The 22,263-nt window shown below is 44.2% G+C and overlaps 2 protein-coding genes across 4 annotated transcripts in view; one reads left to right on the top strand and one right to left on the bottom strand.

Moving 5' to 3' along the window:
• LOC109537733 (intermembrane lipid transfer protein Vps13D) lies at positions 1-18,159 on the top strand. Of its 3 annotated transcripts, none has more exons than XM_019904599.2 (62): positions 1-186; positions 707-843; positions 898-1,088; positions 1,142-1,321; positions 1,376-1,624; positions 1,683-1,856; positions 1,909-2,126; positions 2,182-2,305; positions 2,415-2,591; positions 2,642-2,766; positions 2,818-2,963; positions 3,021-3,180; positions 3,245-3,425; positions 3,612-3,801; positions 3,855-4,070; positions 4,118-4,243; positions 4,304-4,475; positions 4,531-4,751; positions 4,805-5,064; positions 5,123-5,297; positions 5,454-5,632; positions 5,683-5,972; positions 6,024-6,280; positions 6,333-6,526; positions 6,590-6,808; positions 6,871-7,066; positions 7,159-7,465; positions 7,519-7,713; positions 7,764-8,076; positions 8,128-8,363; positions 8,423-8,597; positions 8,651-9,214; positions 9,270-9,465; positions 9,518-9,683; positions 9,737-9,944; positions 10,158-10,381; positions 10,440-10,677; positions 10,731-10,951; positions 11,005-11,357; positions 11,412-11,554; positions 11,608-11,772; positions 11,838-12,046; positions 12,099-12,285; positions 12,343-12,522; positions 12,581-12,796; positions 12,849-13,073; positions 13,130-13,487; positions 13,538-13,712; positions 13,762-13,895; positions 14,168-14,285; positions 14,489-14,622; positions 15,273-15,424; positions 15,486-15,596; positions 15,646-15,828; positions 15,880-16,017; positions 16,080-16,252; positions 16,322-16,541; positions 16,609-16,857; positions 16,908-17,146; positions 17,198-17,317; positions 17,372-17,515; positions 17,574-18,159. In XM_019904599.2, the coding sequence occupies exons 2-62, from the start codon at positions 750-752 to the stop codon at positions 17,824-17,826; spliced, it is 12,336 nt and encodes a 4,111-aa protein (XP_019760158.2). In that variant the 5' UTR covers positions 1-186; positions 707-749; the 3' UTR covers positions 17,827-18,159. The 3 variants fall into 3 exon arrangements, with proteins under 3 accessions (XP_019760158.2, XP_019760155.2, XP_019760157.2); XM_019904596.2 differs by having other exon boundaries at positions 11,409-11,554; positions 14,438-14,622; XM_019904598.2 differs by having other exon boundaries at positions 2-186; positions 11,409-11,554.
• LOC109537732 (hemocytin) overlaps positions 18,099-22,263 on the bottom strand; it is a 31,766-nt gene continuing 27,601 nt past the window's right edge. The window contains exons 46-55 of the mRNA XM_048668278.1: positions 21,898-21,916; positions 21,666-21,781; positions 21,350-21,609; positions 21,129-21,299; positions 20,924-21,070; positions 19,038-19,163; positions 18,839-18,980; positions 18,666-18,788; positions 18,458-18,610; positions 18,099-18,401 (exon numbers count right to left, since the gene is read on the bottom strand). Coding sequence (XP_048524235.1) covers positions 18,199-18,401; positions 18,458-18,610; positions 18,666-18,788; positions 18,839-18,980; positions 19,038-19,163; positions 20,924-21,070; positions 21,129-21,299; positions 21,350-21,609; positions 21,666-21,781; positions 21,898-21,916 — 1,460 coding nt within the window. The 3' untranslated portion in view covers positions 18,099-18,198. The remainder of the gene's footprint in view (positions 18,402-18,457; positions 18,611-18,665; positions 18,789-18,838; positions 18,981-19,037; positions 19,164-20,923; positions 21,071-21,128; positions 21,300-21,349; positions 21,610-21,665; positions 21,782-21,897; positions 21,917-22,263) is intronic.

Raw genomic sequence — 22,263 nt, 5'->3', positions numbered from 1 at the left:
AACTTTCATGAATGAAATCATATGTCTGAAAACTGCGATTGATGAGATTTCAAAGTCCTTTTTTCCATATCCTTTAAAGTACTCGAAGTGAGGATCCGGTTAGGCCTTAGATGGTCCAAGTATGAAGTCCTGGTAAACTGGCCAACACCTGCAAGGCGGACATTGCATCAGTACTCCCGGTTCCATGTGAGTTGTTGGTGTTTATTTTGTGCCAATTCGGGAGTTTCCTGAGGATTGCCAGGGTTTCTCCTGATGGATCGAATCTTTTATGACCCAGCACCCATAGGCTAAACCCTCTAACCTCATGCAGTAAATTGCTAGTTGATCAATTTGCACATTTGCACAAATACCCCAGTATTACAGTTTTCTGGCGGTGTCTCCCTTTGGGGGCCTCCAATAAGTTGCCAGCATGTTTTTCCCAAAGTGTATTTAACTGTCATCTACAGACTCCTAAAAACACTGGCCTGGTGAAGATCTCATTAATGTATAACTATGTTTCGTCCTCTATTCTCTTCCAGCACATAATTGGCTAGCAAACTCATTCCCAATAGATTCCCAAATAGAGTTGATTTTACTAGAAGTATTGGCCCCTTTTTAGTGCAGTGCTTTAAACGGGATTTAAAAAAATGGCAAAATATCTCGTTTGAAACTGAGCGCCTTTTGAGGGAAGCCTTCATTAAGTAGACAAAATAACGCATGTTTTCAGATAATGAAAATCCTTAAAACTCGCACAAAACAACTATAAAAAAATGCTTGAAGGACTAGTGGCGTGGATCCTAAACAACTACTTGGGGAAGTATGTAAAACTCAACACAGACCAGCTTAGCATTGCTTTGCTGTCCGGTAAGTACTCATGTAAACATCCCCTGAGTGGATCCCTGGAGTTTTGCTAATTAGGGAAAGTCGAGCTGGAAAATGTGCCGCTTAAAACGGATGCTTTAAGCCAGTTGGGTTTGCCCATCCAAATCCGCGCTGGTTTTATAGGCAAAGTGAAACTACAAATCCCCGTTCGTCAAATCAGATCGGCCCCTTGGGTTATAGCTTTCGAGCAGCTTTACGTGGTTGCTAGTCCGTTGCCTTTGGAAGAGGTACGTGATCAGTCAGTGAGTTTTCTGGCTTAGTTAGATATTTCGGTTTTTAGTGGGACAATGAGAAAGAGCAGACCTTGCAGCACAACTTGAAAATGTCTGCCCTGGTTAGCTTAGAGGCCAAATGGCGAATGGAGAAGGACTTCAAGGGCCCCGACTATTACGCATCCAGCTATTTTTCCTGGTACAGCTATGGCACGGGTTTTGCTTCGGAAATTCTGGAGAACATCCAGGTAAACATCAGCTTAATAAATCAAGCAACTGGAAAACAACCTACAAGTTTTTAGCTGAATATCAAGGATGTTCACATCCGCTATGAGGATTCCTGCAGTATTCCGGGCAAATCAGTGGCATTCGGCATCACAATCGACTCAATCACCGCTCAGAATTGCGATAGCAACTGGACACCGCGCGGGAATCAGGGTAGCCACGAGACGCACTCTTTTGAGCTTCTGGAGCTGGACGCTTTTGCCACTTACTGGACAATGTTTGATATCGGCGAGACCTTCGTGAATAAAAGTGTCGCCGAACTAGTGGTAAGTATAACAAAGCATCATGTGCAAGTAGATGAGTTAAGTGTTTTCCATTGCGTAGGAATTGATGGGTTCGAGCAAAGCTAGAAAAACAATAAAGGACTACATAGTGCCAACAGTTAGTGCTGTTGCTCATCTGAAGCGCAACAAGAGTATCCAACCGCTCAGATCCAGTTCCACTCCTAGAATAGAATGTGATTTAATTTTAGAAGATGTACCTTTAACTCTGGTCGATGTAAGTATGGAAATTTGCCCGCTAACAATGCCAAAATCCCGTTTCTTTCCAGTGGCAATACAACCAAATAGTAACGTGTATAAACGGCTTGGAGAACATATCGAAACTTAGGGCGTATCGACAGTATAAACCGTGGAATTCGGTAAAAGAGGATCCTAGGACTTGGTGGTACTATGCAATCAGTTGCTTGTACCCTGGAGGCCAGCCGAATCTGTGCAGATCCAGAATGACATGGGAGAAATGTTTGCTGAGGGCCCAACAAAACGTTAGGTGAATAATCGCAAGAAGCCCTAGAGGTCTGTGAATAATATGCGATTTATTGTAGTTACGTTCGAGTTTATAAAAAGCTTCTAATCACCCCATCGGCATCCCTGACGACAGAAGAGAATAAAATAAAAGACGAAGTGGAAAAGGCCCGCTGTTATGAAGATCTGAAGGTCCTAAAAGAGGTACGAAGTAATTTTTTTAAATTCGTTCTATGGCCGTGAAAGTTCAAGTATTTTTATTATATTTTTGTTACATAAAAACGACCAACTTTGTAAGGTGGCATTTTTTCAGGTGGCGATGAGAACGGTAACTTTACCATCAAAAAGTGCCGTTCAAAATACCTCCAGTGGCCGCAGTATGCTGAAAAGTTGGTTCCCTCAATGGATGGGCTGGTACTCAACTCCCACATCGGAAAGTACCGCTCAAGAAACTCCCGAAGCAAACCAGTTGGAAGGCGAGATTTTGCAGGTATTTTTTCGGGTGTGTTTTAGGAATTTGCAGAAAGAGGGTTTTTGCAGGTTTTAGCCGACACAGCCGAGAACAACACTGTTTTGAAGCGGGACGCGGTGTTTGGGCAGTTTTCCTTTTGCTTGAAAACCGGCACTCTCAGTCTGTGCTCTCTAGATCCAGAAATCAATGAAACGTAATCGATCAACGATTATTCGGCATTTTACACAGTTTTGGCTCGTTTCAGCTCGCCTATGATTGAGCTGGAGTTTACGAATGTGTCCTTAACCATCTGCAGTAAACCGCGGACTTCTTCACACTCAGTGGAGCTGAGTTTGGATGCCATCTACCTCAAGGATAGAATGACCAACAGCACCATGTTTCCCATACTAGGCAAGCTCGGTTCATTGGAGTCTTTTTTTCAGCGTTTTGAGTGTCGGTGTGTTTTAGTCGGCCCTCCTGGTCTAGATAGAACGTCCTTAGCCAGAACCAGGAACGCCACTGCGGCCAACCCCAGGAACCCCAGCTTTAATAAACTAGACGAAGCTGATCAGCAGCTTTTTTACTTAATTTACGAAAAAAGGCCGCCCCATTCCGGTTGCGACTACAGGTAAACCACATGCCGACTATATACGACCTGAATGCAACCACTGCAATTTGGACCTTCTGTTCAGACTCAACGTGAGAACGAAATGCTTGGACGTAGTCTACCAGCCCAATGCTGTTAAATGGATGCTCAACTTTCTGTGCTTTCCGCATCAGCGCGACATCACTCAATCGAGAATCGAAGCCATGAAGTCGAAAACCAAATTGGAACTGTTTAAGAACTGGGAGCATATCTTAGGAGGGCGAGTGGTATGAAATCGCATATTTTGTTAACTCTTTAACTAATGAAAGATAGCCGGTAACTCGCAGGATTGAAAAATATTATAAACAAAGATGTTCACCCTCAGACAATCCCCATATTTTTGTTTATTATTATATTAATCTGTATTTGGGTTGAAAATTATCATTATTCCTAAGTATTTGAGACGGTATTAGGTGGAGCGCAGTACTTGGGAGCTGGAACTGCACATCTCAGCGCCCCAGATCATTTTCGTTGAGAATTTCACTGATCAAAACTCCGCAATGGCTGTGATCGATTTCGGTAGACTGAAATTGAAGAACAACGTTTCCGGGCTGGAGCCCCCTAGCAAGCCCGACTTTATCACCAAAGAGAGCGAGGATGATGGTAAATGGAACGCTTATTTTTGGAAAATTGAGATCAATTTTGTGTTCTTTTAGAAACATTTCTGACGCCCTGCTCCACGCCGCCGGTGAGTGAGGATTCCGAAGATCAGACCTTGGAACCGGTTTCGCAGATTGAAGATTTGCCGGACTTCAAGTTGGATGAGACAAATTTTCACAACAAACTGTATGATTGCTACAGCCTCGAGCTGAACGACCTGCAGATTCTGATTGGAAAAGCTCGAGAAAACTGGCGATATGCCTTGAATAAAGGTGCGTTTAACTGAGGTTTTGGGCTAGTTTACAGGGTTTTGTTGCAGGCACTTCTAACTTGCATGTAGTGGATAGATTCAACATTTCCCTGCAGATTGAAAGAAGGGTAGTCTATACAAGCGACCCATTGTACCCTAGCTTGACTTTGAACGCCAATCTACCGAAGCTAGTGGGTAGGTTTCCTTGCGAATAAATACAATAGCTCGTCTAAAGGTGCCTGATTAATCCCCCAGTGCATGTAAACGAAAGCAAGATATGCTCAGCTAGGAACCTGATCCAGCTGATTGTGTCAACTGGGATTCCAAGTCCATTCGGCGCAAATGAGGAGTTTGGAAGCGATGTTGTTGATAGCGGCGAGGAGAACGAGGAAAGCACCAGCATAGACACCAGTTTGGAAATGTCCAGGTAGAGAGTGTTTTTGCCGAAAGCACTTGGTTTTGCTTAGTTTCGTCTTCTGCAGGTTGCTCATGATGCAGTTTACAGTCGACCAGATGTCCTTAGAGTTGCAAAGCAGGGGAAGATCGGTTGCTGAACTGCAAGTGGCTGGAGTCAAGGTAGCTCTGACTAAGCGCGCAGTGGACAGCAGCATCACTCTCACCGTGCACAGTCTCCTTTTGGTCGATGCCTTGCAGAATTTCGGACCTGATTTCGAATTGCTCGTGGCCAGTCATAAGCACGTTGGTAGGCTCTGGTTCAACCTGGATTAGCAGGCTTATTTATCCAGCTCTGATTAGGCATGGATTCGATGTCTGGAAGCATCAGAGACAGCGAACCGACTTCTCCAACCTCGCCAGGCAGTCCAGATCCAAACGCAGCCCGGCAAGAAGCCACGTCTCCAGTTACTTTGACGCAGGCCTTGAGTTCTTTGTCGATTGATCCGCCTGATTGGGCTGGGGCGCTACGGGATGGCGTTTTTATGGACTCTGAGGCCTTGATCTCGATAGATATTTGCTTGGTGTCCGGCGTGGATCCCATTCAGATTGCAAATGTTCAGGTAACTGTTGAAAAATCTCAACTTTGGTGGGCTTAATTCTTTCATTTGCCCTGGATAGTTTAACAACCTGGATATAATAGCCAATCAAGAGACCATAGTGGAACTGGTCGGGTTTGTTCGAAGAGTGCTGCCCAAAGCGCAACGATCTTCGGGCGCCAATTTACCCTCAATGATTCCCACGAGTGTGAAAGGATCCACTGAGTCTTTAGTTGAGGATGCCATGTCTACTATAGGTGAGTACAGATATACTATAGGTCTACTACAGATGATAGCAACTGCAAACATTTTTTCTTCGATAACATCGGTTCCATTCGCTTTTGTTTAGAAGTGGGAACCTGCTACTAAGTAATATTTTAATGTAGTCCAATGGTAATGATAATAAATTGCAGCTGGGACCACCGAATTAACCTTTGACTTTCATCGCCTCAATGTACTGCTCCTGCGAGGAGTTGTACGTGAAGGAACCCTCTATGGCAAGAAGATCTGCACTGCTACAATGAGCGAGGCAAAAATCCACGCAACCGTTGCCAAGAAGCTGGAGGTGGAAGGATCGCTTGGAGGCCTTCAGGTGGGCCTTTACTCGCGCTCTATATATTATTTTAATTGAGTATCTTTTAGGTGCTGGATTTGACGCCAGAAGGGCAACGGCATCAACGCATCATCAGCGTTGGGCGCGATCCGCTGCAAGAAGTGCCGCATCCCATCTATGTGATGGCCGGGCCTACGGAGGACAGCAAAGCTTTCAGCTTCAAAGTGGTTCGACATCTGAACAGTTCGTTGTGCAACAAGGATACTGCCGATGTCACAGTCAGGATGGCATCCTTGTGGTACACGCATTCGCCGATGTTTGTCGTTGAATTGCAAAGCTGCGCCACTGAGTTTAAGCAATATCTGGCCAATTTGGCAAGGTGAGAAGGGTTGTTAGGGTTTTTGTTGCTTTTGCACTGCGGGTTTGTTAGGTCCATCCGCGCCGCAGCCACAGACATGGCTTTAGGGCTGGTCCACGCCCGTGCAGAGGCTTTGGCGCAGTCATTGAGCATGAACAAGCGCCTGCCTAGCTCGATTTATGGCAGTGCGCTGTCGTTTACTGAAACAGCTTCTCCTGGAAAGCGCCGAAGGAGAAACAGCAGCAACGAAGCCAGTGCGTTTGCATCAGCAAGGGACACAGTCCTGCAAACCCCTTATAGTCCCGGCGAAGAGGAACACTTCCTCATTGGTAAGGATTTTTTTTAAACTCTAAAAATGTCCACATTTTATATGGCTTGCAGATATGAATCTTGACATAGAGTTGGACAGTCCCGTGCTGGTTTTGCCCAGATCTAGCTCGAGCCCCGAAGTGTTTGTGGCTCATCTGGGGAAAATCCGAATCTCCAACGAACCACAGAATGTGTCCCAAGACTCGATCAAAAATGGAAATTCTTTGACTTATGATGAGTATCACAAAGAGCACTACGACATTGAGGTACTAAAGCACATTCCAATTTTTAGGACTTGTTCTAAGTTTGAAATAACTATGTTGTTGCAGATTAGGGATATGAATATTTATTCGCTCAATACCCAATCGCGAAGGGTTCCAGGCCCAATAATATGCAGGCCTGAGGTCATGTACAGTTGCAGAACACTGGCCAAGCCCATTTTGCACGACACAATGTTGCAGTTAAATGTGCTTCGGGAAATTCAGATGAGAAACAGCAGCGAGTCGATTTTATTGGAAGATGAAGAGGATGAAAACTTGACCGACCAGGTACTTGGCTTTGCGCTGTTCGTGACTAGAAGGTTTAATTGTTTGTTTTCTTATTGCCGTAGCCTTCAGAGAAGATGGAGATTTCCGGAAGTATCGTCACCGCTCTAAAGATGTCTTTGACTAGAGCCCAATATGAGCAGGTTTTGGATACGGTGCAGTGGCTCACGTCGTCTCCAGTTTTGAACGATTTTCATCGCATTTCCAGCTTGAGTTTCATACAGCAGGGAACGTTGACGGATATTCGCGAAGAAGATACTGGTAAAAATTAAATATTTCTGTTGTTAGCTGCAAATTCTTCATCTTCATCAATGAATAACCACTGGAAACGTTCAATTTTAATCCTCTTCTAGGTGTTATCACGTTGAACATGGATCCGCAAGTGCGGGCTAAAATGTTCGCGCCCAATATAGGTCTAGACCAAAAAGCCCCGAGCACTTCTTTGCAACAATTGCGAGTTTTCTTGAAGCTTAACTTTGAGGTGCCGGTTTTCACTGTGGAACTTCGAGGCGATGGGCCGAACGGCGAACAGGGACTGGTCGATTTGAGTTTCCGCGATTTCGTTTTCAACTACGAGAAATGCCACAAGTTTGAGACCAATGTGCAAGTGTCTTTGAAGTCGATTTTCATGGAGGATTTATTGCAACCGGATGGGTCCAGGTACTAATATAAATGCTTGGTTTTGCTAGGTTTAATTGAATGATTCTTAACAGGCAACGTTCAATGGTGATTTCTTCGAACAGCTCCGATCCTCCTCCTAGCACTAGTTGCGTGTCGCGTTCCTGCCCAGATATAAGCGACCATTTTTATATGCACTCGTTGTCGCGCGGGTCTTTGCCTGACCATTTGGAAGCCGCCAATGTCTTTGGTGTTGGCCACATTTACAAGCAGGATCGGATAACTGGCAGGTAGGCGTTTGTGCCTGGTGGATTTATCAGATTTGTAGGTGTTTCTTTAGGTGGCCTCGAAATGTTTATCCATGTACGCCTCCTCCAAGCCCCAACCAAGCGCGCTCAAGGCCCGAGAGGAATCTGGTGCTAATTTCCACACTTCTGGTAGATCCACTAGCGCCGAACTTCGACACCAGATACCATTCAACGCAACGGTCCACTTCAGTGGACTTTAACTGCTTGGACTTGGTCATCAGCGTGCCATCTTGGGTGGTGGTGATTGATTTTTTCAGCGGCAGTTCCACTACGAGCAAATATGGCTCTTATGTGTCCAGCTCCAAGGAGGAGCTGAAAATCAGCAATCCTGAGAGAAATGTTAAGGTGAAATATTTCAATGCATTGGGGGAATTACAAGTAACTGTTGAATTGCAGACGGTGACCAACATCACTGTCTGCTCGCTTACAGTCGGCCTGGTTAAGGCGGACATGGACATAGCAAGGGCGAATATTTCCAACGTGGAAGTATCGGTGAAAACCCGGGGCTGGCATAAGGAAGTTAAGGGCAAACTCGGCTCCATATCGCTGCTGGATTTGACGCTTCATGGCCAGATTTATAAGGAGCGGTTCTTAACTTCTGGAAAGGAAGCGCTCCAATTCAAATACATTAGGTATACAAAAACTGATGTATTCATTTAGCAAAAAATCCTCACCATTCTCCTTTTAATAGGCACACGCCAGATGGTGTGAAAGATTACGACGCTCAGTTAACACTAGATATGGCCTCCGTCATGTACGTCCATACTAAGAGATTCGTAGCGGAGCTTCAGGCATTTTTCAATAAATTCATTGAAAGACAAGACGCGGTTCTCAAAGGGCTTCAAGCGGCCACCAGCGGAAAACTGGCAAGTGCCCCAAAAGCTGCACATATAGGAAAACTAACCATTTAATTTCGCAGGTATCCAATGAGCCGCTTCGCCTTTCTCTGGTTTTAAAGGCTGGTTCGCCGATTATTTTATTGCCAGTGAGTTCCAAGTCCACCAGCCTGGTGATAATCGACTTGGGGAAGTTGCTGGTCACTAACACGTTCAAGTTTTCGGGCGATGAGGGCACTATAAGCTCGCTTTCCGATCCTACTACCAACAAGAAGTGTTTGCTGGAAGTGATGCTTATAGAACTGGAAAATATGGATTTGTACACGGGAGTCAAAGACAGCGAGTTGAACCCGGTGAAGAACAGTTATCCGCAAGATAGCTTCAAGTTCGGATCGTCGTTTATTATGCGCAAAGGGCCTTCGCTGCTCACCAAGAAGGTGGAACTTAAGCTGCGATATGAGAGGAATTTGCACCGGAATTTCTGCCGAATTGTGCCGGATTCCAGCATATACGGCCATCTTTCCACTTTGGACTGCGCGCTGGATTTGCATCAGTACAAGCTAATTCGCGGATTATTGGCTTTCAATTTGGGCGAAGACACCGAAAGGATTTATCCGTCGGTTTCGGACAAAAACATTCCCAATGAGGTACAAGTTTGCAAATATTCGAATCCTTCTGCTGAAATAATTTAATTCATCGCAGCTAGAAAACAAGGAAGAATGGATTCTGTCGTCAATCAAATTAGACCTCCAGAACGTGTCCTTGCGCTTGGTGAAATCGCACTCGCACAATTCTCCGCTCACGTGCATCAACTTCATCAAATCCCATCTTACCATGGAGACTTTCAGCAATCTCAGCCAGGACATTGATTTGGTATCACAGGAAATTTTGCTAGTTGGTAAGTTGTTGCAGGATTATTTTTCCCCTGGTTGTCATTTCCACTCTTCCAGACACGAGATGCTATGGATCAGATCCAGAGTCGCCCTGCAACGTATTCACCAACATTCTGCAGCCAATCAAAGACGCAGCCAGCGGCAGCGATTTGGTGCAGGCGGAAATTCATTCCAGGCGCCGCAAGGATCATACCAAAGTCACCATCCTGCTAAACAACATGAGGTAAAAGACTTGGTTTGAATTATCATGCGAAAAAGTTGTTGTTTGGTGTTTAGATTGATGGCGATATTTGATTGGTGGGAAGCAGTGCGGGAGTATATTTTCCAAGAAATCGACAACGTTCAAGCGAGTCCAGAGCGACAAATGGAACGAGCCAAACCGCCCAACAATGCCACTTTTGAACTCAAACTCAACGTTACGGATTCAGAGTTTGTTTTGGTGGAAAACTCATCAGAAGAGGACTCAAATGCCGTGATCTTGAAGGTAAGGAAAGGAGGGCTTAAGTGTAAGCCCTTGAAAATAAAAGATGGGCTCACTTAAGTGGACTGAAGAAACTAATCTGAGGAAGAAATTACTCTTGATCAAGAACCTTTTGCGTGTCTTTCACCTGATGTTCTCCTTACAGTTTTGGATTTTGATAGCAAAACATAAAATTCTGAAGTAACTGCAACGTTTTAAGAAATCGCGCCCTTTCAGAGCACCACTGTGATTAAATATCGGCCAATCGAGGACAAGCAGTTATCATGCAATCTGAACAATTGCGAAATGTTTTCTTGCATTCTTGGCAAGGAAAATGAAACCGCTCTTTCCATCATAGACCCGATCACATTAAATATCGACCTGATTAAGGATGGTTTGCTGGAAGTGCAGTTGCAGTTTTTAACCGTGCGCTTATCGTATCACGACATGTGCATGTTCAGGTAAAGCTTTCCATTTAGGTGTTTAAATGGGAATTTGCCCCAATTTTAATACTTGCAGGCAAATGCTAGATTCGCTGCCCAAGCAGTTGTGGTCAGGAAAAGACAAGAGCGCCACCCAAGGCCATAAAAAGAACATCCAGACGTTGAGGGCGTTGGGATTTCATTATCAGGACTGCGTCCAGGCTCTGGAGGAATGCGAGGATCGCCTGGATGATGCTGCAGTTTGGTTGACTCAACACGCTAGTGAATTGGCTGATGTAAAGGACCAGAACTCTTTTAACGTGAATGCTATTGAGGTATTTTTGCGCGGCGAGCTGTAAATGAGGTTTAAGTAACGAAACGTTGTTAGGTCAAAGCCAATTGCATATCCATCTGCATAATAGACGATTGCGGCGATTCGGATGTGCCCTTGCTAGAGGTGTCTTTTTCCGATCTGGAGATGAAGCAAATCATCCCCAGGCTGGATGTGGCCAATCCCAAGTCCTCCTCGGCGCAATTGCGTTGCAGTTTGACTGCCAATTATTACAACAGAGTGTTGTCTGGATGGGAACCCATCCTTGAACCATGGATGTAAGTTATTATTTTGCGAGACTTGTAAAATATTATATATTGCTCAATTGCAGTTGTAAAGTTTTATGGGACAAAGTCCCGTCGCAGAACCTCATCAAGAACCGTTCAATAATCCGCGTGGAATCCAAGCATACATTTAACGTGAATGTGACCTCAACGTTCATGGATCTGTACAAGCAAGTGAAAGAGAACTGGACTTCCGATTTTCGCAAGTACGCCTCGTCCAGTGGCTTCAGATCTCGATCTCCTTTCGTGCCATTCGCTTTGAAAAACGACACTGGCAGCCCTTTGAACTTCTCCGTTAACATCAGCGACGTTTCTGGGCAGTTTTCGGCCCCAGCAAATACAGATAACTGGGTGGAGGTGCCACCAGGAGAAACTGTCCCATTCTCCTTTACCACTCGAGGTAAGCGAAGAGCAAGTAAAGAACCATCTTCACTTTCTTTACTTCTTGTAGTAGATAAGCGCAGACACCAGAATTCCCATAAAATGAAAATGCATCAACTGGCGGTCAAAGTGGATGGATGGCAGTGTGTGCAGCCAGTCACTGTGGATAAAGTGGGCACTTATTTCAGGGACACACCACCGCAGATTCAAAATAATGCAAGTGAAATGCCATGGATTTAAAAATGTTTGCTTTGATGCTTAATTTTTAGTACTTGGATATTCCACCTGCTAGGATAGTCTTCGATATAGCACTGGAAGGCTCCGCTAGGAAACTGATAACTATCCGATCGGGTTTGACAATAATCAACAACTTACCACAGTTGATGGAAGTTAAGTTGGAGAGCCGTTTGCCGCATGACAGTGCAGCGTTATGGGTAAGCAACTGCACTTGTTTTCTGGATGTTGTTGATGGATTTTCATGGCATTTATCCGTTTCCAGGTGCCGAGCAGAAGCTTCACAATAGACCCCGATTCCAGCCTCGCAGTGCCTTTGGCTCACACACATTCCCAGATCCACATCAGGCCTTCGGGCATGCTGCATCAGTACACGTATTCCTCATCGGCGGTTACTTGGGAGAAAATGCTCCACACTTCCGATAGAATGTTCACTTTGCGCACTTGCCACACTCACAAGGGCCACAACTATAGGTTTGCGTTGTTACAAGTAGGCATCATCTGTTTTCTAGGGAGTTTGTCGTAGGTTTGCTGCGGAGATAACGAAGGAAAGAGTCCTAGTCGAGCGCAGCACGCGCATGGAGCAGCTGGCGCATCGCATCACGTTGCATCCGACCTTAAAACTCGTCAATCTCCTTCCGGTGGACATGCAGTATGTTATATTGGGAGAGTCAGGCATTGTTAAGGCCGGGCAAAAAGCCGCTCTAACTCACGTGGGTTGCCGTTAAGTCGCCAAATGTTCAATTGTTGCAACTTTCGGAATTTTGCAGGTGGATGCTGAGGAGTCGGTTCAGTTGGACATACGAATCGAAGGCTTTAAGACCTGCTCAAATGTGTTGATTCCTGTTGGTGCGTCCGAGTTCTCCTGCAGAGTCAAGCTGGAGGACAACAAGCAAAGGAAGCTGTATCTCACGGCGGAGGTTTTGATTAATCGCGGCGCCAAACTGAAAGTGCGTGTTTTGTACTAGACTAGAGGGTGAAATTGGGAATTTTATCGCAACTTTCCAGGTGAATATATTGGCTCCGTACTGGATAATCAACAAGACTGGGCTGCCGTTGGTTTTCAAGCAGTCGGGAACGTCCAGTGAAAGCGCGGGGCAATTTGATGAGCATGAGCAGGCCCGGATGATAACGCCTTTGCTCTTTAGTTTTTCCGATCACGATGCCAGCAGCACAATTAACGCCCGAGTGGGAAAACGGGTTGTCTGGGACGGAAATGCTCAGGTTGGTTGCGTTTGCTCCAAAATGCCCTTGCTAATCGCGGGCTTGATTTCAGTGGTGCTCAAACTTCCATGTGCGCAAAGGTACGCAATACAGGAAGCTGCACGTGACGATGAGAGACAGCAAAAGCGACACAGTGTTTATAATTGGGATCGAAGTGCGACCGGGCAGAGGCAAATATAGGGGGACCCACATCATTTCTATCGCCCCTAGATATCAGCTGCACAACCGCAGCTCCTTCAAGCTCATGTTCGCACAATCCTATTTAGTCAAGGACGGGGTAAGCGCTTTCTTAGCCGTTTTTCAGCAGCGTTATTATTTTGAGTAATTTTACAGGCTGATAACGTTCAGAACCAGAAAACCTTCCTAAAGGCGTTGCCCAACTCGTTCACGTCGTTCCACTGGTCGAGTTTGGACAAGGATCAACTGCTCTGTGTCTCAATTGAAGACATCCCCAACTGCTGCTGGTCGGGCGGATTTAAAATCGACACCATCAACTCCATGCATATCAATATCAGAGATCCCAATTCGCGCGTCTATTTTCTCCGCCTGGAAGTGGTGCTGCAGAATGCCACGTTCTACGTGATTTTCACCGATGCGGACAAAATGCCGCCACCCATTCGGGTGGACAATTTTTCCGAAGTGGCCATCAAGTTCGGCCAGAGCTGTTTCATAGATGTGATGCACAGCACCGGTAAGATACAGCGGCCGTTTGAAACTGAAAAAACTAGTTCAAGCTTTCAGCGCGCGCTCATTCAAGCGTCCCGTACGCTTGGGACGAATGCACCAAGCCGCAATATATAAAGCTGGTGGCTCCAGGCGGGATGTCCCGCACTTGCGACATGAACACGTTGGGAGCAGTGGCCGATCTGACCTACGAGAACTTCATTTACATAGCTTTTGTTGGCACGTTTAAGAAGTAACTAGCGTGCTTTGGGGTGGCAAAGTGTAGCTTTTTTCGGTTTCAGTGCGCCCAAAGGGAAGGAGCTGTACGACGTGGAGAGTCAAGAGCTGGTGCTGGACGTTGGCGGCAAGAACAAAGTTATTCTTGCGCGAAAAATACCTGGACAGCGGTCGCAGCTGTGGAAACTGACCACTGATGGTAAGTGGGAGTGGGAGACTTTACTTACACCTTTAATGGATTTGGGTAAAAATAATTGAACCTTTAGAGGAAGTGCAGTCTACAAGCTGTATAATTTGCATTTAACGAAAGTAGTTTTGTTACATTAACAATTGCAAGAGTGGAAGTTGGCTTTTGCTTTTTAGGACGCTAACTGTCTATTGTCTAATCATAAATCGAGGGAAACGTTCCTAGTCTCATGATTCCTTAACGTTAGTTGAAAAAAAGCAACTAACCCCCATAACTTCTTCTAGGATATCTGCAGCATGAGGGCAGTTTGCCCCCCAATCACCCCAACACGCCAAGACAACAGGACAACATTTTGGTGCTCGATATCGCTGATACTGCTCCTCAACCGAATTACTGTTCTAGGTAAGTGCTCGACCAAATCCGATATTAGAACAAGCTACCTGTTACCACCCTAAGTCAATTGAACAGGAAGGGTAAAGGGCGCTCAAACAGTGATGGTGGTGGGTTTGAATGCAGCGCAGTGAATAAGTTTTTAGGCAAACTCTCAATTATAGATATGGTAGTGGTGCGAGATACCAACCACAATTGTATAATTCTTTTGGCAGACTGACGTTGAAGCGGGTGGATCCTCGTCGACTTTCCACCCAAAGGTGGAGGTTTACTGAAAGTGGGCGGCTTTGTTGCGCTCACGACAACATGTGCGTTCAAGCGGAGGACGGACTGTATGGTTTACGTGAAGGTAATGTTGCAGATTCTTGAGTTTTTATGAATCATCTGAGATTAGATGTTGAGCAGGAAAGAAATATATTAACATAATGAGGTTTTGAGCTGAGAACTGCGGTGGATTTGTCAAAAGACTCCCCTGCTTGCTGCGTTGTTAACGCACCAAACTTCAAGTGAAGATTGCAGATGCAGACAATTATGGATTTTCCATTGATTCTTCTGTGAAATTTAAGACAGAATATTAGTGAATTTTGAGTTCGCTTTGATAACGGGATTGGGATCGATGTAAAAGCACCCTGTTTTTTTTTAATTGCCGAAGTTTTTCTATTTATAAATAAATAAATAAATATGGCAAAACTGAAATTTAAAAAATTGGGAATTTATTTTTACATCTGCCCGTTATCAAAGCAAACTCTTTCATTGAAAGGAGCGTTATGAGAAATTTCCTCGAACAAATGATTTGTCTATTTATTATTTTCCCAACTGTAGATCTTTTTAGTCGCCTCGTTTCCTCATTTTCAAGTCATTCTCCACAGTTCACCTACACGGCTTAAATCGTTTTGATTGATTGGCCCCATAAAACAGCTCATTTCAGTCGTACCAAGTCAGTTGTTTTTTCTTCATCAAATAACTGCGATTTTATTATAAAAAATCCTTTGTTTATAGGAGGCGCTGTCGTTTTAGGGCTGCCACAGCAGCCAATTTGCCACAAAAAGACCGACAAAGGAATACCCATAGAGCAAGCCGTTGAATTCCAGCGATTACGGCCTGGATCCGGCTCTTTATCCGTCTACATTAGCATGGATGGACCTACACAGGTAAACGACGGCTAAATTGTCGGCTTAACTGCTTTTGTAACTGGGATTCCAACATTTTTAGGTGATCACTGTAAAAGACAAGCACGAGACGAGAGCGTACGCGCTCTTAGATGATAGGGAATGGGGCACTATAAGCAAACGGCCAAAGCTGGGCGTTGATGATGATGCTGCTGTAAGTGAAACGTTTGAAAAATTCCCCCAAAATTACCAGTGTGTTTTAGAGCAACGACAATGAACTGCAATTCAACTTGGACCTCAACGGCATCGGGGTGAGCATGGTGTGCCGAAAGGCTCCAGAAGAGCTGCTCTACGCGCATTTTTCCAACATAATCGCTGAAACCATCCTGACTCCCGATAACAAGCAGTTCTGCCTCAGTGTTAAGGATGTGCAAATCGACAACCAAGTACGTAACCTTTCGCAATTTACTCCCGATCTAAGATGTGGTTTGCTGCAGTTACTTGATGCAAATGTGCCGGTTGTCCTCTATGTCACTCCTCCAAAAAGTAGCGATGAGGCGACGGACTTCTTGCCTGCAATAGACTTCAAAGCGGAGATACAGCCGCAAATGAATGAGAACGCCGTGATATTTAAGGTTGGTGCGTTCTGAATGGGTTTCTGTTCAGGTAAAAAACGCGATGCATCTTTCATTTGCAGCATTTAATCTTAAGACTTAAGAAAATAACAGCAATAATCGAGGAGAAGCTGCTGCTGAAGGTTCTAGCATTTATCGGCCTTCATGCCAAGGAGGAGGAAGTGATTAGCAAGGACGAAACCGATCACGAAACTCACCGCTTATTAATGGAAGTATCAGCTTCCAGCTCCAAAAGGTATTTGAATGGAAAAATATATTCAGGCTGATTCAGCCTGGTGCAATTGATCTGGATGTGATTTTTCAGATACTACTTTGGAGTTCTGAAGTTGATCCCCGATGAAATCAGGCTGAGCGTTCGAACGTCCAGTAAATTGCCCAAGCGGTTGCACCGAATCAAAAAGAAACTGGGACTCACGCTGATCAAGTTCGAGGACGCGGCCATTCTTCTCGAGCCGTTTGATCGGAAGCATCCGTTCGAAACCACCCAGTTCCTGTTCAAGAGCATTTTGAAGCATTTCAAAGATGTAAGCTTGAAACCACCGACAAATGATTTCTTTCAGTTTTTAAAATACTCCCATTTGGGCCCAATAGGAGCTGATGTGGCAGGCTGCAGTGATTTTGGGATCGATAGATTTCATCGGAAATCCGCTCGGGTTGATGAATGACGTTTCGGAAGGATTATCTGGGTTTATCTTCGAAGGCAATGTGAGTGCCCTAGTGAAGAACGTCACTCATGGACTGTCGAACTCAGCGGCCAAAGTCACTGAGTCGCTGAGCGATGGGTTGGGAAAAATCGCCATGGACGACTATCATGAGGAGATGAGGCAGAAAATCCGACAGGTTCTGCGGGGAAACGTTTAAAAAACATCCAGAGAAATGTTGAGTTTTAGGTGCAATCTGGGAAATCCTCCGACCATATCCTGGCAGGAATTAAAGGACTAGCTTTTGGCTTGCTAGGCGGAGCCACGGGGATTTTTAAGCAGGTGTACGAAGGCGCCACTAGTGATGGTATTCCAGGTGTGTTTTCGGGAGTTGGTAAAGGCGTTGTGGGTGCGTTCACTAAACCAGTAGTGGGCGTTTTGGATTTCGCCTCCGAAACGGCCAGAGCGGTCAGAGACTCCAGCAGAAGGTAAGAGTTTGCAGCTTAGTGACTCTAGGGCATATGGGTTTGATTTTCCAGCAAATTGACTCCCGAACGAAGGCGATTACCCAGATGCGTTTATGGCCCTGGAAGCTTGTTGCCTAAGTATGACCTGAAACAGAGTCAAGGACAGCAGTTTTTGTACACAGTCAACGGCAAGTGAGTGATGGTCGGAAATTAGCGGTAGCAAGAGTTTATTTTCTGCGTTTTTAGCAACTACGAAGAAAGACTGCTGGCTTACCAAATTGTGGGCAACCTATCCGAAGACCTGCTGTGTATAGTCTCGGATAAAATGATTCGGATTGTGACTACATCACGTGCCCCTGAATTGACCCCGGTTCTTGAATGTTCTCTTAGGTACGCATCGAATGGTTTTGCAACTGAGCAAGCGATTTTTTCTATGTGTGTGTTTCAGTGACCTGGAAAGCTGCAACGTGATTAAGGAAAAAGAGAGCGGCGATCCCAGATACTACATCGAAATTGCCATGCATTATACGGGAAGTACTATTCTAGTAAAGCCTGATGCCATCAAGCGACCTCGGGTGAGATGCCGCTCCGCGGAATTGGCGCTCACCACTGCTCAGCAAATTAACTATGCCAAAAAACTCTACGTGGAGAATTTGTACACTTTATCCAGTGACGAGAACGTTACTGCTTTGGAAGACTGACTCGCCTGTACATAAAATCGAACATTTAGGTTTATTTTTGTAGGTATAAAGCAGACCTGTACAGTGTATATTAGTAGAAAGAGCGATTGGGGGCTGCACAGTTTCTCCGTCGGGTGCGAGGAATGTTTTTGCTGCAAGTAGATTTCCATTTTTTTAGGGCACACTGCAAGTTTTATTTGTCGTTCGTAGTAATGTTCTTTTTTAAAATTTAGGTGTTGACTTCTCGCAGATACTCGCAGTTTTAGCGACTGTTTCGAACAAAACATGTGATATGTGGGTTTGTTACTTTTCTGCATACTTTTATTTCTTACAATAAACAAAATATTTAACGTTTGTTTTGTGCTGGTGATCAGTGCTTTTCCTTACTCATTTTTAAGCCAGTTCCAGGAAATTAGGCTTCGTCGTTGCATCGCTCAAATAAGGTGAGCCCTCGCCGCAAGCGACACAATCGCACTTAGATGGAACTGCCACCTTTTTCTTCCACTTGTAGCCATCGGCGCATTCTAGTTCTACATCTAGCGAGTGGAACTCCGTGGCTTGACAGCAGGAGCAAACCGACTCGTGCATGCCAGTTTCTGAAAGTTTCATATTAGAGGGTGGAACAGAGGCTATGGGTATGGGATCTTCATACTCATGTTGAAGAACGTTGAAGAGTGGCACGTGCCAATGCACTCAGTGAAGTGCCGGATGGGTTCTTCGTTGACGCATTTTCCATAGGGCATCCGGGAAACCTCGATGAGATGCACAGTTTTTTCCAGCTGGATCGGTTGAGGGCTGCACAGCTCTAAGGATGGGTAATGTTAGTGAAATCTGGCAAATTTGGAGTCGGAGTTGCATACTCATGTGCTCACTAGTCGTGGCGTTGCAGTACTTGCAGCAGCCTTTGAGGTAAACGTTTGCAGTCGGGCAGTTTTCGATGGATGGGCAGGACTCGTGGTTACTCGACACCAGCAATTGCCCACCTGCATACCAACAATCACCTCTTGGTCTACTTCTTTTGGATTTATCTTACCCAGATTATCGCAAGAGTAAGTCACGCAACCGTCATCAGATTGCCATGTTTCGCCGGGTTTCTTCAGTTCATCGCTCACGACGCAGGAAGTCTGCACGCATTCCCCACAGCACTGAGTCTCGGATTCCTTATACTCCCAGCCCTATTCGGACATTAAATTTTTTTACAAAGGTCGCTGTTTATTCATTTGCGCACTTACCTTTGAACAGTCCTTTTTGCAGCTTTCCACCGAAACCTGTTTCACCAGCTCGTCCTTATGGGGCTTTTTAACGCAAGTGATCGTTTTACATTTATCCCCATCAGGCGAAGGCGAAGTCTCGCCAATCTACCACAAAGGGAATTTTAAGTTCTAGTTGAAGCCCTAATGTTCAATTCAAATCGTCCATTTATGGATAAGAAGCAGGAGACGTGATTGTGACGATTTCTAAACTCCGCAAATGTATTCCTTTTCTTAAAGGAAGCTCATTGAAAAATGTGGCCCTTGATAAAATGTCCCGGCGGATTAGGAGGAGTATTCAGTTTTTTCCTGCTTTAAAAATTATAATATCAGAAATCAAGAACGATCTGAGAATTCCGAGCTAGTCACTAGAAAGCGGGAGTTAAAATGCATAAGAAAATTAATATTTACTTATTCGCAAAAGTGACTAATATAAACCCATCACTGACGGTTTTTTGGGCTTTCGCCCAGTTTTGGGATAATTTTTTCGAAATCTGGCCATTTTCAGGGGAAATTTGATGGGATTTTTACTTTTTTGTGCTAAAACAATCAGCGTAATTTGTTTTAACGCGCACTTTACATGAGGCGACAAATCTGTTGCAATAATATAGAAACATTTTCTGTGTTTAAATGGGACACTTCGAGAGAATTTGGAGAAGTTATGAAGACTAAGTGAGTTTTTTGTTTTCTCCCAAAATCAGTGGGGATTTTTTAGCGAAACAACCAACTCACTTTGGAATGTATTTTGTCCAAATGAAAAAATTTCCAAGAAAAGTCCATTATTTTTTGGTCGAATCGGGGCCCAAACCGTTGATATTTATATTTTACATTTTTGTTCCAAAACTAAGCTTTGCAAACGAAAAATAATGCTCTTAATAAAGTATCCGAACTATTCCAAAGTATGCAGTGAGAAAATGACAAAAAATGTTTTCAAAATATCCTAATTATCTTCAAAACTGAAAATTGTTCGCACTATTTCGAGCACGCCTTTGAATACATTAGCCAAAAATGCATAGAAGTTGGTACTTATTTAATTTTTACCTAAAGATTTTACAATTTTTTTTACCGAAGCTCGCTATTGGAGGTCTTTTAAGTTTCGATCAATTTTTGGAGGCAAAGCTTCAAAGCGGCCTTTTTCGCGAATTTTGGGCAAATCTTCACTTCGCATGGCTTGAACCTTCGGCAATAATCAAGTTTCGCTCAGAGTAAGTGAAGGAATTTCGAAAATCGGCCATCCTCAGGCTTCGGTGCCACCAGGTGCATGGGGTTTAAATGAGGATTCCAAAAATGTACTTTCGAAATGCAATTCTGAACAAAACCAAACGCAAAGAAACTCGAAGCCTTCGAAATGTGGCTCTTCAGAAGACGATTCTTCTATAATAGTATTGGTGGATAAAGCGGGCTTCTGAAAAATGGAGGAAAGAAACAGCGGTGATAAATGTTGAGATTTATGAGAAGAAAAGTGGAAAATCTGGGACAGTAGATGAGAAATTACAGTAAAAGCAGACACTTAATATCCAAAGCAACTTTAATTGGAGGATTTTTTTCCAAAAACTTCCACAGAACTGTTTAGAGCCTACAGTCGACACAAATGCACTCGCAGAAGAAGGAATTTGTTTCTTACGTAAAAAGAGCACTCCTCATATGTTCCCAATAAGGGCCCAAATAAGAGGTTTGATAATTATGTACCCTCATCAGCAATCATTAACTTATCCACAATGTTCAATGTTACCTTATAAAGCTGTGATTAATTAGTGACCGTGATGATAATCATCACTCATGGGCCCATGAAAAAATAGCGTTTTATTCTTGCACCATCTATTGACCGAAAAACTCCCAAACCTAAATAGGCGTATTTTACTGAGTACCTTATAAACCTCGTCCCCAACTTTGCAAGCAATTGGTTTGTTTTTCTCGCAACATTCCCCATCTACTGTGTAGGATTCGTAGACAAAGTCGCTCAGGTCTTCCTTGCTGATACTCGGGCACTCGATTTTAACAGCTTCCACTTGCAGCTGAAGCAGTAATTTAAATAAGCGTCTTCAGTCAGGAGTAGTATTATTATTAACTCACTGATCCATTTGAGTTCTGGCAGAAGTAGTTCGTGCAATAATCGTCCGAAGTCCATTTGTCCCCAACTGGCCGCACCACGTCATCAACCACACAAGCAACCTGCACGCACTTTCCGCAACACTCCTTAGCCTCAGGAGAAGGACTTTTGTACTCGTAGCCAGCCTTGCACTCCTAAACCCCATTAAAATCCACGTTTTACCGCAAAAAAAATATTTTCCTACCTTCTCGTTGCAATTGATGGTGGAGGTTTCCAGCCGCACCTTCGCCGACTCCACACAGTGGTATTTCTTGCAAAAGTCCTTATCCTCATACCATTCGTCTCCTACTGGGTGTTTTTTGCCGTTCAACTTGCAAGCGGTTCTGCGTACTTTCGGACAACATCGATTGTGCAAAGGAACGAGCGCTAGTTCATAGTCCGCGTAGTCTTCGTGCGTTTCCACTTTTGGACATTCGGTTGCAGAACACGTGGGCTGGTAGTTGCCTGTTCAGTAGCTGTTTTCATTAACCACCTAAACCCGTAAAGACCTCAATACTCACCTAAGCTGGTAAGGGAACATTTGCAGTCTCTGCAAGGTCCATCCTGCCATGTGTGGTTGGCTGCTTTTAACACTTTCTGTTTTTCGTATCTAAAACATGCCAAAACAGGAAATTTGCTTCATTTTATTCAACTTGAAAAAGCATCGATTGTCGACGACGCTCAACCTGTTCACAGACTGTTTCAGTTTTAGTGCAACTTGCAGCAAAAACTAATTTATCTAACACCTTATACCCAGATAGCATTTGATATTCTACGAATATCCCAGAATGTTCAAAAAATATACAGAACATTGCGGGAATATCCTGGAAATATACATGGTTGAACATTCCTAACATGGATGTTCGTGGAATATACATGCATGTATATTCATCAAAGTTCATAAAAAGTATATCCTAGGTATGTATATATTGGGTATATGTGCAGATGAACATGCCAGGTATGTACATATTGTGTATATGTGCAGGTGAATATACCTAGTATGTTCAAAACGAATATTACAGTGATATACATGAATGTATATCTACGGTATATTCCAAATTGGTTGAATATAAATTTTGCGTGCCCGCAGCAGAAAAGTAAGGGCATGTAAAAGTAAAT

This window comes from Dendroctonus ponderosae, unplaced genomic scaffold (genome assembly GCF_020466585.1).
Source record: "Dendroctonus ponderosae isolate FM_Combo_2020 unplaced genomic scaffold, Dpon_F_20191213v2 Dpon_F_20191213_7, whole genome shotgun sequence".
Lineage (NCBI taxonomy): Eukaryota > Metazoa > Arthropoda > Insecta > Coleoptera > Curculionidae > Dendroctonus > Dendroctonus ponderosae.
The sequence above is the reverse complement of the archived record's forward strand: the minus strand, read 5'-3'. Positions and strand labels throughout refer to the sequence as shown.